General features: G+C 35.6%; 1 protein-coding gene across 2 annotated transcripts in view; it reads right to left on the bottom strand.

Moving 5' to 3' along the window:
- Positions 1–14,498: 14,498 nt before the first annotated feature.
- ALCAM (activated leukocyte cell adhesion molecule) overlaps positions 14,499–16,312 on the bottom strand; it is a gene marked incomplete at both ends in the record, with an annotated part of 176,211 nt that continues 174,397 nt past the window's right edge. For both annotated transcript variants that reach the window (XM_084231790.1, XM_084231791.1), the window contains one exon: positions 14,499–14,586. In XM_084231790.1, the coding sequence (XP_084087916.1) occupies positions 14,499–14,586 (88 nt within the window). The remainder of the gene's footprint in view (positions 14,587–16,312) is intronic.

Raw genomic sequence — 16,312 nt, 5'->3', positions numbered from 1 at the left:
ATACTTCTCTATGTAATGTGAACAACTCTGATGTGTCCTTGGCTTATTTATTTATCATATACTATATTTTGTTGACTTCTTTGTAGGAAAATCATTTTATGTACCGAAAAGAAAAATGCTGTCAATTAAACTATCACCTACAGTTACTTAGAATTTTATTTTGCTATGTATTAAAGAAATTCCACCAGTGCTGTGTAAACATCATTTTGAATTGTGTCACTATTAATAATAATAATAATATTAGCAAACTATTTACTTAAGATTTCCTAAACTCTCTTACCATTCAGAGAATGACATTTCCACATAGCTTTTCAATTCAGTCATCAGTGTTTTCCCACACATTCTTTGACACTTTTTTTTTTAAAGATTTATTTATACATTTATACAAGCACTGGGTACAGTCAGAAGCGAGGTGGGGTGAGAGAACTCACCAGAACCAGAGGGGAGAGCAGAACAGGCAGACTGACAAAGTACACTGCTGAGGGGAGCAGCGGGCGGCAGGAGAGGTCTGCGCGCCATGTGGGACCCTCGCCCAGTGGCTGGGGATCTGGCGCTGCAGAGGCTGCGGGCAGCTTCGCAACCCAGCGCTCAACCGCTGCACCACCGGGGAGGTCCTCTTTGGTACTTTTAAATGACAACAGAAACAATTTAGTAGCAAGTTTGTTGTCCTTTGTTCAAGGAAGAACAGTCTTTGGGGCGATGATGGACATTCCTCATGGGACTAGAACACTCTTCCAGAGGGACCTTGGGTATGAGTAAGTTTTAAAGCACATTAGAAGCAGCCAATCAGAAACAGCATTATCTTTTGGGGCTACAGACCGGACCTTATTTAGAAAGATCAAGGAAGAAGAAATTAAGTGCAGAGCCCGGAGCTGGCTTGGAATTTGGGGGTTGGCTGACTGGACCGACTGTATTTCTCATCAAATGGAGCCTTTCTAGGGACATAAAGTTCGGTTTGCTGATGTTTTGCTCTGACCAGAAGCAACTCTCTCTTGAGTCCAGCAGTTTATTTCAATAGTAACTTCAAGATCCAGAGTAGAGTCCATAGGTTCTGGTCTCATAAGTCCATCTTATAATGCAAAACCTATCTTTGAGTTCCAGTTTTAACTCACTCAACCTATCTGATTCATTCCCTCCTCAACTTCTACAATTGCTAGTATCCTATGGGTGAAAGAGTGTTTTGGATTTTCCCTCTAATGGACTGAAATTTAATTTTGCAGGTGTCAGGGCTGGAGCTTTTCCTATTTTCTTATAAAATGACAACTATATCCTGATGACTGCCAGGCAAAGTTAGGCACCATTGGGCATAACTTGTATCTTGATTATAGAGATGTTGAAATGTGAGAAAGAAAAATGCAGGCCACAGGATAGCTGAATATGTTAGTTTGGAAAAAAAAAAAAAAAAAAGATTTGCTTCAGCATAACAAGTATGTGGAAACAGAATCTAGCGTCCTGAGCAGACGGCCCAGGCTCAGTGCTCTCTAGGGTTATTCACGCACTACAGGGCCAGGGCAATCTCCCCTCTCCCTGTCTTCTCCCAACTTTCTTTCCTATGCATGTTTATTGAGTGTATATAATGAACTAGACATGATTAAAGACACTTGGAGGTCATTAGAATAAAACAAGGATCCTACCCTCATAAAACTGCATTTCAGTTTTAAAGAAAACTTTTAAAGAAAAAGTAACATTTGATAATTGTAGGGAAAGGACCAACATTTTATAAGTGCAGTATCATATGTGAGCCAACAGAGTTGAAATAAAAATGTATTTCTTTCTTAGTAACAACTCTTCAGAAATTACTTGTCAGGGCCTCCCTGGTGGCACAAGGGGTTGAGCGCAGCACTGTGAAGCTATCCGCAGCCTCTGCAGCGCGAGTTCAGTGCCCCCAGGGAGCTACCCACATGGCACAACAGACCTCTCCTGTCTCACCCACTGTTCCCCTCAGCAGTGTACTTCAGTAGATCTACCTGTTTTGCTCCCTACTGTCTCTGGTGAATCCTCTCACTTCCCATGCCTCTGGCCTGTACCCCAGCTCTTGTATAAATAAATAAATCTTAAAAAAAAGAAATTAATTTTCAGACCTTCAAATTCTTTAATTGCAGGTTACATGAATACATTATGTGTGTACATATGTTGGTATTTGTGTGTATTATACTTTGAAATAAAAATGCAGTTGGAGCCATCTTCTAGAGAATGTCATGTGTTCTTCAAGGTGAAGATGAAAAAGTTCTGCCTAAAATGAGCAGGGAAATGCAAAAAGGGCAACAGCATGGAAAATGAAACATAAATGAGGTTTATAAAATTATCTTGGTTCTATTTCTCTAAGGTGTTGTTCGCAGCCCAGATGACCCTCTCATTTAGCACATGAGTTCTTGGTTAACTGAGTTGCCTTTGGAATTATTTTGCTGTCATTCATGTGTGTTATGGATTATATTTTTCCTCTTTCAAATCCACAGAGAATACATAACATCTCAGAATGCACACTCTCTTTGAATTTGAAAATTTTTCCTGAAAATTTTTCCTCATCTAGGAACAAAACTATTATTTTGTACAGGGTATATACTTTTTTTTTTTTCCTTTGCTGGGTATCACAGGCTAAAAGGCATATCATTTTAAGCAATTTAAATTTAAATGAATCAATGTGTTAACTTTGATTTGCTTCTGTTCCTTCATTGCCACATACAGTAGTTTGCATTCATCAAATTAATAATAAAGGGATTAAAATTGCCAGCTTCTCAGGGAGAAGTGGCATTAAATGTTGCATTTGGAATGATTGTCCTTGCATATTAATTGTTAATTGTCTGGGGATGCAGAGGAAATTCAAGGAAATGATACTCTAACCACGTGTTATTTTAATTTTAGAAAAGATTCTTTAAAGGATGAATTGCTTTGCAATTTGCTCTCTAATCAGACCATGCATTAATTTAGATCAATGACCTGAAATTCTTTGAGTCCACTATCAGTGGTAGTAATTGCAAGGATTCTAGAGGGCTGTTTACAAAGTTAACAATCAGGACACAAGAGAAGATGGATTTGTTTACAAAATCAAATTTGTAACTGTGTACACTAGAAAGCCCTTCTCATTAGTTGTAGTGGTGATCAGATCATTTGTGTAGCAGACCCTGTGCTGGGGAGTGTGTGTGAGACTTACAAAAGAGGAAAGGCGAAGGAACAGAAAGAATGAAACTTTTTTTCTGCAGCTAACTCATGACACTTATGAAGTTCATATCCCAGAGAACCATTTTTCCTTTGTTAAACCTCAGTATTAAAGTAATATGAGGCAAACATTAACAACTGTTTTGGTTGTTGTATTGTCCATGCACTTATGTTCAGCCTAAAGAACCAGACTCCCAAGTAACAAAGAACCTTGTTTGAAATTGTCTGGCTCTAGGTAGAAAACTGATGAGGCTCATGAATTTTTGGTTAACAGAGAGATAATAGACATTTTCATAGTCACTGGAAATTACAAAACAGCCTCATTTAGTAACTGAATCCAGTCAAAGAAATTGATCGACAATTCAATCTTCATCACAAGGTAAGATTTTTCTTTTTCATTTTGTTCTCTAAGACTTGGGCACAGAAATGAGGTGTAACTACTTTTTTTATTCCTGACACATCTTTGTTTAGTATCTAAAGCTTCTACTCTACAGACTTGAAGCATGGCTAAGGAATATGGGAATGGTGAAAAAGGTAGGAAGTGTCTTGTTTGCTGGTGACTTCAAAATGTTTGGTCTTGGAGGATATTTAAAACTGTCTCTATTTTTATTATTATTATTATTATTTTAAAAAAAGATTTATTTATTTATTTCTACAAGAGCTGGGGTATAGGCCAGAGATGCGGGGGGTGAGAGGATTCACCAGAGACAGAGCAGGAAACAGAACAGGCAGACTGACCGAAATACACTGCTGAGGGGAGCAGCGGGTGAGACAGGAGAGGTCTGCTGCGCCATATGGGTTGCTCCCTGGCCCGCCGGGGATCAAACTCGTGCTGCAGAGACTGCAGATTGCTTCACAGTGCAGTGCTTAACCCCTTGCACCACCAGGAAGGCCCTATTATTATTATTATTACCACCACCACCTCCACCAATACTACTACTGCAGCTGCTACCATTATTATTACACTTCTCCAATACAGCATACCAGATCACATGGTTGCAACAGACTAAGATACAAAGGAAGCAAATAACTGGATTGATTGAATTGGAGGTGATGTCACCCCAAACATCACTGTTAATCTTAGCTGTCCTGGGATACCGCTATCTACAGTGCCGTTAACTGCAGTAGACAAGGACAAAGCAAGATGAACTCACATGTGTCACGTGCATACTCTGCAGTGGGTACTGAGATCCTTTAGTCTGTTTCAAATCTTGACATTGTCATCTAGCCTGCTGACAGCAGCCCAGACCTGACTTTAAGTAAAACGATAACCATTTCATGTATAGAGAAGACATTTTTCAGGAATAACCCCAAGTAGTCAGGCCAGCATTTGAACGAGGACTGCCCTGCTGCTAGACCAGGTGCTACCATAAGTCAGCTGTTCTAAGAGATTTTGCTTTTCCAGCATGGGAAAAGCTACTGTTTGTCAATGGAAGAGTGGGGGGAAAAAGCAAACACTGTTTTTTGGTTAACTGCCTCTGGAGATCTCTGTAACCTACACTCTGTTGAATTGGGTTCCCCCGCCCAGCATAATCTCCAGTCTGCACTCAATTCTGGAATTCAGAATCATTTCCTCTTTCACAGGTGCATTTTATTCTTTAAAGATAACAGCTCATATATAATTAGTATGGCTGCTATTTTACAGATGGGATAACTGAGGCTCAGGGGTTTTGTTGTTGTTTGCTTAAGGCCTCACTGCTGCTAAATTGCAGATCCTAACATTCACTTCAAAGTCCATTCAACTATGTATCATTAAAAATAAATGTGTGCAAACTGCATTACATTCCCCACGAAAGTCTAAGTCTACCCTTCATCATAACTTACATCATGTTATAATGCAATGTTATTTCAAAAAATTAATTTGAAAGAGGCCCATTCAAAGCTTAAAGACTACAGTTTTCCCATTAAATCAATAAGGACATCTGCCCCTCAAAAATGCCCTGGGCCATTTGAGGGCTACAAAAAATAAAGCATTTGTCTCTCCCTTCACACCATTACTTTGTTTAGGGCACCGTGGTTAGCAGTGACCTGCGTGGCTTGCAGGGTAACTCGGTGAGGGTGAGTGGACCCGTAGGTAACTCTTCCCTTGCTTGCTATTTGAATAGACTATCCAGGATTTTCTCTCTTTACACTGAACCTTATTGCTGAGCAGTGATAACCCTAGAGAACCTAGTCCTGAAATATGGAGGTAAAAGGAAAATACCAGTGAAAGCAGGGCTGAAACTCTTTTGATTTCTTTCAGGATGTTGCCTGTGATCTTTAAGATTCATGTTCCGATTTACTACCCGGGCACCTGAGTGCTTGCTGACTTGTGTGAGTGTCCTAATGACCAATGACATGAATTACTGAAAACCTAATTAGGCCTTTGAGCTGAGAATATTTTTAAAGAGACTCTGACATTTGGTGAGGAACGTGGTGTCAGCGAAATATCTAGCCTGAATATAATTTCTAATTTGGGGAAAGGCATCGGCATGTAATTATGTGGGCATACAGAAAGAACAATTATCTGGACCTGTCTTGAATGCTGAACTTTCTGAGCAATGAGAAAGGACAAATATGGGCAAGAGCCAGGCAGAGCAAACAATGTGACCAGGCTGCCACGAGACTTGTATACGATGTATATACTTAACAAAGCCTCCAAAATCTACCTGACATTACTACAAATAATTCTTGATTGTTGATGCCAAAGTATATTTACGACCACAGAGCAATTCAGGGTTGTGTTTAGTGTATGCTTGTCCCAGAAAGGTCGGGAGAGAAGAGACAGTTTCAAAAGCTCAAAAGATTAATCATTGGGACTTTAATAAATTGTCTTTGATTTTTTTAGTGAAAGGAATGTTCCTGGTATTCTCCTGACCCAGTAAGCCAACCAGGAACTCAGTTCCCCTAGTTCGTTATTGTTGCATAACAACAAAACTCAGTGGCTTTTAAACATTTGTGCGTCATCTGACTGACAGCTGACGTAGACTGGGTTTGGGTGATCTTGGGGCTTGCTTCTGTGCTTGTGAGTTAGCTAGGAAGCCTGCTCTGCCAGGGCTGGTCAGAGGCACCTAACATGGTACAGATCTGTTCCAGGTATCCCCAACCTTCTCCAGCATGGGCAGGTTTGTCTCAGTTTCCACTCTCATGGTAATAACAGAAATTCAAGAGGACAAGAAAAAACATGGTAGGCCGCTTGAGGTCTAGACTTAGAACTAGAAAACTGTCATTCCACACACAATAGCGAGGTAAATCATAAGAATGAAACTATACTAAGGGATGGGATAATATGCCTTGACCCTTTTGCAGGAAGAACTGTAAGGTTACATGCAAAAGGTATGAAGATAGTTAAGGGTAAAGAATTAGGGCAACTAATGCAATAAGTGGACCATGAAAGAAATGGGAAGATTTTTCTACAAAGCATTTAGTTTTAGGAAGCATCTTCTGAGAGGAGATGAAAGGAAAGCTCCTATACTGTGGTATGGCTGCAGTAGCTTCTCCTAAGAAAAAAATAAGAGCCAAGGACAAAATCAAAGGCTCTGTGAACTAATGCTGACATGCTTCATCACACGGAGTCATCTTTTAGCAAAAGCTCAGTCAACTGCAATTGTAAATATATATGCTTTAAAGCTGAAAACTTAAGGTAATTTGGAGAATCAAATCGTAACTGAATAGCTTCCCATGCTCATCTGTTTGGAAACTTCTGCTGCTCCATTCTGGTCTTTCATGTCTAGAATCTTCTGATCCGTAGTCAGACATGGTATCCATTGTGCCACTGGCCCACCTCAGGTCTTTCTTTTCTAAAAGGAATGGAAACTGTTTTGGTACAAGCTATTTTACTCGTCTCCCAATCACATGATTTCACTATTGTATTTAAAACTTGGACAAAATCACTTTAAAGGAGAAATTAAGAAGCAGATTTCCCATTCCCAACCTTTATATACATACATATCCTACTTCAAAAAACAGTAAGAGTAGGGAATAATGGAACTGAACCAACACCTACTGCCCTCACTATGTTTCTCTTTGGTGCAATTCCAAGAGTCACAGGGTGATGATGCTAGGGAGGCATTGTAAATTCCACTCCATCTATGTTGCAGAAATCCCATGAAACAACATTAATATTAATTAATCAGCACAACTCTTAGACTTGAGTACTGATTCCATATACTATTACCAGTATACATATATATATATACATATATATGTGGTTATCCATATATCCATATATATCCATACATATGTGTGTATCCATATATATACGCAATATATACACACATATATATTTATATACATATATACATATACACATATATACATATACATATATGTATATACACACAATATATATACATATTTGTGTATATATATTCTGTGTGTATATACACACATATTAAGTATATATATACAAATAAATATATATAATAAAATGTATCTTGTGGTGATAGCTATAAAGTACATATCTGATATTTCAGTGATTTAATAAAGAAAATTAAACTCAAAAGGATAAAAGACTAATAAAGTCACCATAAGTATTTTTTGTAATTTTCAATTAAGAATATGGGGAAAGTGCTATCTTTTGTTTTTGTGGTATTGCCAATGTGACCAGAAATCTATTTTTCAAACAGCTTGAATGCAGCTACCATATATGAACAACAAAACTCTCTAAATTAAGAAAAGTCACAGAAGATTATTCCGGTAAATGAACCTGGAAGTGCTTTACAAAATTATCTTTCCTCTTGGAATCATATTCAACAATAGGTAATGTTTCTTTCTTAACACAAAGACTATTTTAAAACTATTGGTGGACAATGCTAATGAAACTAAGAACAAGGAACTTAGCAGTTATTACCCAGTGTATAAACCCAAATTTCTGAGCAAATTGGGTTTTTAGGAATGGTATAACTAGCATACAATAACTCTAATAATTAGGCATAAAATGTTTTTTAATAGAAATATGCCATTAAAATGGTTAACAAACCATTCTTGGGAGAGTGTGTGAAATCAATTTTCAAGCAGTTAACTACATCTTATTTCACTAATAATGTGTTTTTCACACTGATGAAATTTCAACGAATTGTATAGGAATGCCCAAATTTCAATTGTTATTTCTGTGGAAGTGAACATCTCAGCTGCATGTGAACATCTCAGCTGCATGTGACTCAAGGCATCAATTTTAACTGCTAACTGAGGCTCTATTTATTCTGGCCCACTTGGGGAAAAAAAACACTTATGAGATACTTATGAGAGAGCTGAAATTTTATTGTGATTATCTCACAAATAGTCAAACTTGAGTTGCTGTTAGTTTCTACAGACAAGACTTGTCAAATGCTGTACCTTTTGAAGGTTATAACTTTTGCTCTCTGATAAAACAAGTTTCCTCAAAGACTCAACTAGTTTATTTTTGAGGCTCTATGGTGTTTATGTCTTCATTTATTTATTGGTGATATGGATTTCATACAATTAGGTTTACCCATATAAGTTTCATTGCATCTAGTGGATGTAATATGTGCTTAGGACTTGTAATATAAATGCCTCCATGAAAATATAAATATTGTCACTCCAGAATTGCTTTTTTTTTTTTGACATTTTGCAGCCCTTCAAACAATCATTTTACTGATAAGTGAATCCTATGTCCTCTCTTCCAGAAAAATGGGGTAAAATAAATTATACTGTATGTGCACTCTGTGTGCATGCATATGTCACCAGCAGATGTAACTATCTTTTTTCTTACTCAACTGTTTGACCATCACAGGGTAAAACCTTTCCAGAGGTAACTAATAAAAAGAGACAAGGCTGATAATTTGAGAATTGAATCTGCTTTTGCAGTCATATGCCTAAATGCTCATTTTCCAATGAATATTTTTGTATTTGAGAAGTATGTATAAAGAAAAATGAGAGAAGGGTAGGTTTGGGGAAGAAAAAGAGATTGGATTAGAATGAAGATGATGAATAGACATGTGAAGACAGTGTACTGAAAAAAAAATGAGCTCCAGTTTTCTGACTTATGTTTCCCATATATTTTTTTTATTAAGCTTAGATATGAAATGTGCATTGTAGGTTTAATGACGTACTTTTAATTGTTACAGTATGGTACATGCAAAGCCAAACCTACTGCACTGATTTTTTTAATAGTAGAGTTAGGTCTATTTGAATCCTTAGACATATAATAAAAAAACTAGCAGTTTATTAATATTTTCAAGACAGTTTTGACATACTTCTTATCATGTAACTTTGAATATGGCTGGTCTTACTTATCAGGGGAAACAAGTAGGTTCAATGCAAACTTATCTTTTGTAGCTTTCCCAAGCATAGGTGGAATATATTCTTGTAACAGGGAGGACTATGAAATACAGTGAATAGAATTTAGATTTCAGCATCTTGAGCATGGATCCTGGCTCAACCAAATCCAGTGTCTTTGGTTATAGACAAAGATATGTACATTGTCTTTATCTGTAAAATGAAGATGGCACCTTCCATGGTATTATGTTAACTGATTCAACTGAAATAATATAAAGCATGTGTACAATAGGCACCTCATATAAGACATTTAGTATATAATATACATGTCTAAAAATGTGATGTGATATATTAAATACATGTGTGTTTTAAACACATAATTGTATATAATAGGAATACATTGGACTACAGATCATGTCTAATAAAATGTCTAACAATACAAATACAGTTGAAAATTATGGAGTATTGACCAATTATTGATAATATGACTTGAACATGTTGGAATAGTCCTCTATGGATGGTATAATCAATTCATGCATTGATTAATATTTCCCAATTTTATATATAATATAAAAAGGACTTCTTTATTAAAAAAGTTTAGGAACTATAGTATCATGGGGTAAACATCACTTTTAGAACTAAATCTGGTTTGAGGCCCAGCTTATCTACTAAAAACCTAATGCATTTGAGAATTAAGGAACCTGTCTAAAACTTAGTTTTTAGCTGTTAAATGGGGAATATTTAATACTACTTATAACTATTAAGAATTAAATAAGATAATGAATGGATAATTCTACCATATAGTATGAGCTAAATACATATTAATTTCTTTCTCTGGCTTTGTATTTTTTTGAAGGGTAAGCATTCCTACGAACGTCCATGCCTAAGTAATTCCAAATAAGCTAAATGGTGTGTTAATGGTGGAAATGAAGAAACAGAAGCATCTCTTCCTAATAAGTTCTTAGGACACTCATAAGGGACACCCACAATAAGTATAATCCTATGAATGAAGATAAACCACTCACATTATAAAACCACTCACTGGTGAAATCTAGGATTAGCTCAGGTGGCCCAACTGACCCAGTAGGAAGCCATGAACAATTTCATTTTTCTGCATTCCCTCTCCAAAGAGATGGAGACTCACAATGAGTTTTTGGCTCTGATAAAGATGACTGCTTTCTACATATGAACATCCACATTTAGACAAGAGGCAGACAGCTGTGAGAGATATGTGAAGACATATTTCAGTTTTATTATCTTTTAGGCATAGACGGGTATGTTAATCCATTTCCACATACAATTCCTGTAATCACAGATAGGGACTGAATCTTGAACTCACAAAACCTGTCTCCTGTTGCCAAAGAGTTAAATTGAGGACTGTGCATTATCTTCCTTCCGAAAATCGCTGTGCAAATGGCTGCCTTTACACAAATAAGCTTTTTCTTTTGATAAAGTTATTGATCAATGGTAATAATGTTTCCTTTTTCCAAGGCAGACTTTATGCTTTCCATCCAGAGCTCCGAGATTCCCATGTTCTGCTCTCTAGGTTCTGACAGCTGTTTTGGATTTAGTTAACCATAGTAAGTGGAAACCAAGAAATAACCGTAGTATAAACTTCTCTTCTATTGTTACATTTCTTTCTGCAAATATATCTTAGGAGTTAGACTTTGAACCTTTGATCTCCCACACCAAAAGAAAAAAGGAAAAAAAATATTTATATGGAAGTACTTTCATTTTAGTGTTCATGGTTTATTGTGGAAAGCAGGTATTTAAAAATTTTAGAATTTCTTTAACAAAATTCTAAAGAGAAAAGAAAAAAATAACAGTATTTACAAAGATAACAGAATGGCTTTGCCATGCAAAACAAGTAACTTTGGTTTTTCCCCTTTCACTTTGGTTTAAATATTGACCAAGATTAAATTTTTTTCCTGCCAAATAAAACTTCAATAAATCAAAGTTTAGAGGCAAAATAATGCATTTTCTTTTTTCCCATAATATTTTATACAGCATTGAGTCTAATAGGATATTTTATATATTTAATTCATACCAATGTACTACAGGAAGCTTTTATTAAACTGAGGCACTATTGCCCAGACAGTAAACGGTTTACAAATGTACAATAACATGTGTTTCTAAATAATGCAGAAGTGGCTAAATATGATTCCTAATCTCCATCTGACTTTATCTTCAATTTGTTATTCATTGCCTTCATAATTGTTTATTCTATCAGTCTATAAAACAAACACCAGTTTTCCTTTTCTTCCGAAAGAACACAGTTCTATGCTTGGAAATCTGATGTTCATTTTTTTCTATAAAATTATGTAAATCCTGGGACAAAAATGGCTGTGCAGTGTTCTCCCAGAAACCAGGCTTCTGCTTTAAAGAGCAAAGTTTAAAAGTCTAGTCACAAGTAGCTATTGGCCCATATCCAGTCTACTTCAAAAAGTTTCCATTTATACTACCACCCTAAAAAGTTCCTCAAGCATAAAACATGTTTTATAAAGTTACAAATTTGAATGTAACTAAAGATACATAGACATTTTATTATTACACTTTCATGTACTGCTTGATAAATTATGTACCAGTTAAAAACACTAAATTATCTCAAGGTGCATTCGATATCTGTAGCGTAGTTAACAAAAACACACACGAAAAAAATATATATTCTATATTCTGTGGAAAATAACTCAGCTTTGATAATGACCACTGTTAAAAATCTCCAATTCTGATTGATATCTTTTTTTTAAAACAGGAAATAGGTATAATTTTAAGGCAGTGGATAACCCAAAGGATTTAACACTAATTTTTAATTACAGTGATTTACATTGTGATCTATGAAAATGGGGATGTTTTCACGAGTTTTCCAAACTTTCTCTCTCACACATGGATTTGACTTTCCTTTTGACAGAAAATAATTTACTAGCAGGTGATTTTATAGGTATGTGCTACCCAAATTATGTTATGTTTTTTCAGAATAGGTAAAATTGTCAGGTTGGGAGTACTATTAATATGTATGTGTCCATATGTGTGTGTGATTGAACTCTGAGAGTCAGCTCGACCCAGCTTCTCAATCTGACTCTTTGCCTCCCCCTCCCGTGTGATAAAAATCACAGTTTTTGAATCAGGTAATGTGTATACCCCCAATCTTCACAAGCTGCCACCTTTGGGATTTAGGTGCTTGTGAGAAGGTTTGGGAGAATTACTGATAGCAATCAGAATCAGAAATGTACCTGCTCAGATTATTCATATAAACAATTGAAATAAAAACATTACATTATACATCAGATTAACAGCAACTCCCAGAACAAGGCTTACAGTGTATAAAAATAGCTACGTAAAAAATTTACATAAAAGGCAAACCAAAAAGAAATCCTCAGTGCAGACATTTACAGAAGAAAAAAAGCAAACCAAATACAACATATGACCTATTTTCATGGCTGCCCAAACTTCTTGTTATTGTTTGTAATTTCATTTCATTGTTTTACTTGAGATAATTCTCTGAATTCCTGTGACAGCTTGGTAGAATGAACTGCTTAATACTTGAACCATGAATTGCTGTCAATGTCTTTGTATATGTCTTAAATACAATCCACGTTCATGCTTCAATTGGTCTATATAGTTATTTTCTCTGAAATGATGAAAAAACCACAATTTAGATAGGTACCATAGCAATCATTTTTCACTATCAACAGATGCTTTGTACTAAAAGTGATAGGAATTACTTCACAGGAGACTTTTAGAAAACTCCAGTGGCCCTGAACCCATCTGTAATCTCAGGCGATGTTCAAACACTTCTTTTGAGAACATTTTGGAATGATCGAGTCTTTTTTTTTTTTTTGTGAAAATTGGTTAACTTATGAAGATTATAAGGTTTTCAGGAAAATATTTCACTTTGTTTCTCTTCATGTTTAAAAATTCTCTTATCCCTTCAAATCACAATTTATTCTGTGGACATTGTCTTCAAGCTCAGTTTTCCTTTGAGAAGTTACTCTATCCAACTTTGAAGAAAAGAGAAGGTAAAATATATGTTTACAAAGGACTGAAGAATGAACCCAAAAGATGCAGGAAAAAACAAAACAAAACAAAAAACCATCAGGCAGGAAGGCTGCATGCTTGGCCGTCAGTGCAGGCAGGCTAAGGGAAGGAGCCCGTTCATACTTCTTTCAACCTATCATTCAGCTCTTGCAGATTGTAAAAATGGTTTACAGTTGTTAAGATGCATTCTATCTTCTGTGTGGGATTAATTTGAGAAACCTAGTAAATCTGTGACTTAAGGTTTATTTATAATGAACCAAGATTTTACTGTGTTGGGTATTTTTATAACATAGGAGTAAATTACAGTAACAGTTTTTCTCAAGGACACACAGAATAATTTGTCCAAATGGCTTCTGTTTGGTTGGCTCAAGAGAACATAAATAAAAATGAAAAGTTCAAACTGCAAGTGGCAATACCATGAAAACATACCTCTTTAGAGACTATCTTAGAAATCACACGATAAAGCTATTACATTTAAATATTTGCAATATATATCTATAACTAATATACACATTACACAGACACATATAAAACATACACACATACTCTGCATGTCAAATGCAAATATGTGTATTTGTGTGTGGATACACACACATATTTGTTAGTCTTTTTATTAAAATGACTTGAAATTTGGTAGTATAAACTGACATAGTATTTAATTCTTTGATTAAAATTTTCATATTTTAAAATTATTTTTATAATTTCTTCTAAAAATAAATTTAAAGTATTAGAATCAGCTCTTATCCAACAAAATATCAATCTGTAAAATTAAGCTAAACTTTTTGCATTAAATACAAAATGCTACTTGAATGTTAAAATCTCCAAGTTTGAGAAAATTATTCAGAGGATAGTGATTAATTTTCAGAAGATGGGGGAGGGCTATTGGTAATATATTCTTTTTATATCACCTTTCTGAGTTATCAAAGTTTATTTTTGAAAACCACTCTTCCTGTCTAGAAGTTTGCGGTTACGAAGCATCTCATGGCCAAGGCTTCCCTTTCATCTTCTAGGGCGTACACATCCTAGTAATTATTTCCATAAAGCTCCTATGGCATACCCACCTGGACAACTAGAACAGTTTCTCTCTCTTAGGCTTCTGTTTTGTGATTGTTTTCTTCTAACTTTTTATTTTCCTCCATATTACCAAGGTCCTTATTTACATGTTTTGATGCAGTCCTATAAGTGAATTAAATAAACAAATATTGTCACATATTTACATTTTTTTAATTCTAAGGTTTACAATTCACATTAATGTATCTTTGAGAAGCAAATGTTTTTCATCGAATACAAACTTTCATCGAATGCAAACTTCTTGGGTGAGGAAGTCAATGCGTGTGCACCTTGAGTAATAAATTTCAGTTGAAATTTATTCATTTCAGTGAAATGACCTTGGTAGTGGTGTTGCACTCACTACTCAATGCTAAGAGAAAAAAAATCAACTATTTTGAACACAGACTAAATATTTTGTTGCAACATGTATTTGATTGTTTTTCTCTGTACTTTCTGAGAGGTTATTATCATAACTTAAAAAAAGTTTCATTCTGGGCAAAAATTTTCTGAGGAAGTTTTTCACTGGGATCTTTCTCTTTGGCATCCAAATTAACTTATGCACACAAGTTGACACAATGCACTGTACTTTGTTTATGGATTCAGTTTTATTAAATAAATCAAAAGCAAGTTTAGAAATTCAAACTTATGACAAAACATTGCAACAGAAGCAAGAGCAGCCCTAATGTGGTGGTTCTTAAATTGTGGTCCCTGAACCAGCAGTATCAGCACCCCCTGGGAACTTGACAGAAGTGCAAATTCTGATGCCTCACACAGAGCTATGAAAACAGAAACTCTGGAGATGGGATTGCAATCTATTTTAAACAAGACCTCCTGATGATTCTGCTGCATACTAATGTTTTGAGATCTACAGCCCTGTAGTGGCTGCTGTGGTTACACATGACTGACTGGGTTCTACCTCTTAAGAGCTGACAACAGATTTTCTTAAGCACAAAGCTAAATTCCTTAGCTTTGTGACCACCCAGGAGAAATTATAACTCTTTTTCCAAGGGTGTACTATTTCCTTCCTTCTTTCTTTCCACCCTCCCTAGCTCCTTGCCTCCCTCGCTGGAATAAGCACATTGGGGGACTACACCGGCAGGGTACTTCAAATTGTTATTCACATGTTCAATCCCTGTAATTCTACTTTTAAGAATTTATGAAATACGAGGTATAACTCTTGGTTAAGAAAACTGGGATAGAAAATGCCGTTTTCCCCCTAAAAGTATTTATATGCTTTAAATAGAATTCCATAACTCATTTGCTAAGAATCACAACTTAACTAGAAAAAGGGTTGTAATGGTGTATGATCTACGTTGAAGTGAGATAAAGACATATGGCTCATTCAAACAGATACATTCATTATATTTAGCACAAGCTGAATTTACTTTGGATTTAAAAATTATAAATTTAGTATAAACTACAGCCTTCTAAATCTATTTATAAGGCAGCAGCAGTACAACCTAAAAACTCTGCCAACATGACTAAGCCCTATAATGTATGATTACAGTTTATTTATTTTTTATTTATTTATTTTTTTGTGAGATCCTCGCTGGCGGCCGGGGAACGAACCGGCGCTGAAGAGGCTGCGGGCAGCCTCGCAGCCCAGCACTCAACCGCTGCGCCACCAGGGGAGGCCCTGATTACAGTTTAAAAGACATTAAAAAATGTAAATGAGACCATGTTGTAAGCTTGAGTTTTGAGTTGTTTTATATCTTGAGCTATATTATCACATAAATACTTTTATCTTGTACTAAAATGGTACATAATAGTGAATGACAACTTTATCATATATATATATACCCCCCAGGAAAATCAAATAATGTAGATGGCATATTGATACAGATATCAATGT

The sequence above is a fragment of the Talpa europaea genome, assembly GCF_964194135.1.
Source record: "Talpa europaea genome assembly, chromosome: 4".
Classification (NCBI taxonomy): Eukaryota; Metazoa; Chordata; class Mammalia; order Eulipotyphla; family Talpidae; genus Talpa; species Talpa europaea.
The sequence above is the reverse complement of the archived record's forward strand: the minus strand, read 5'-3'. Positions and strand labels throughout refer to the sequence as shown.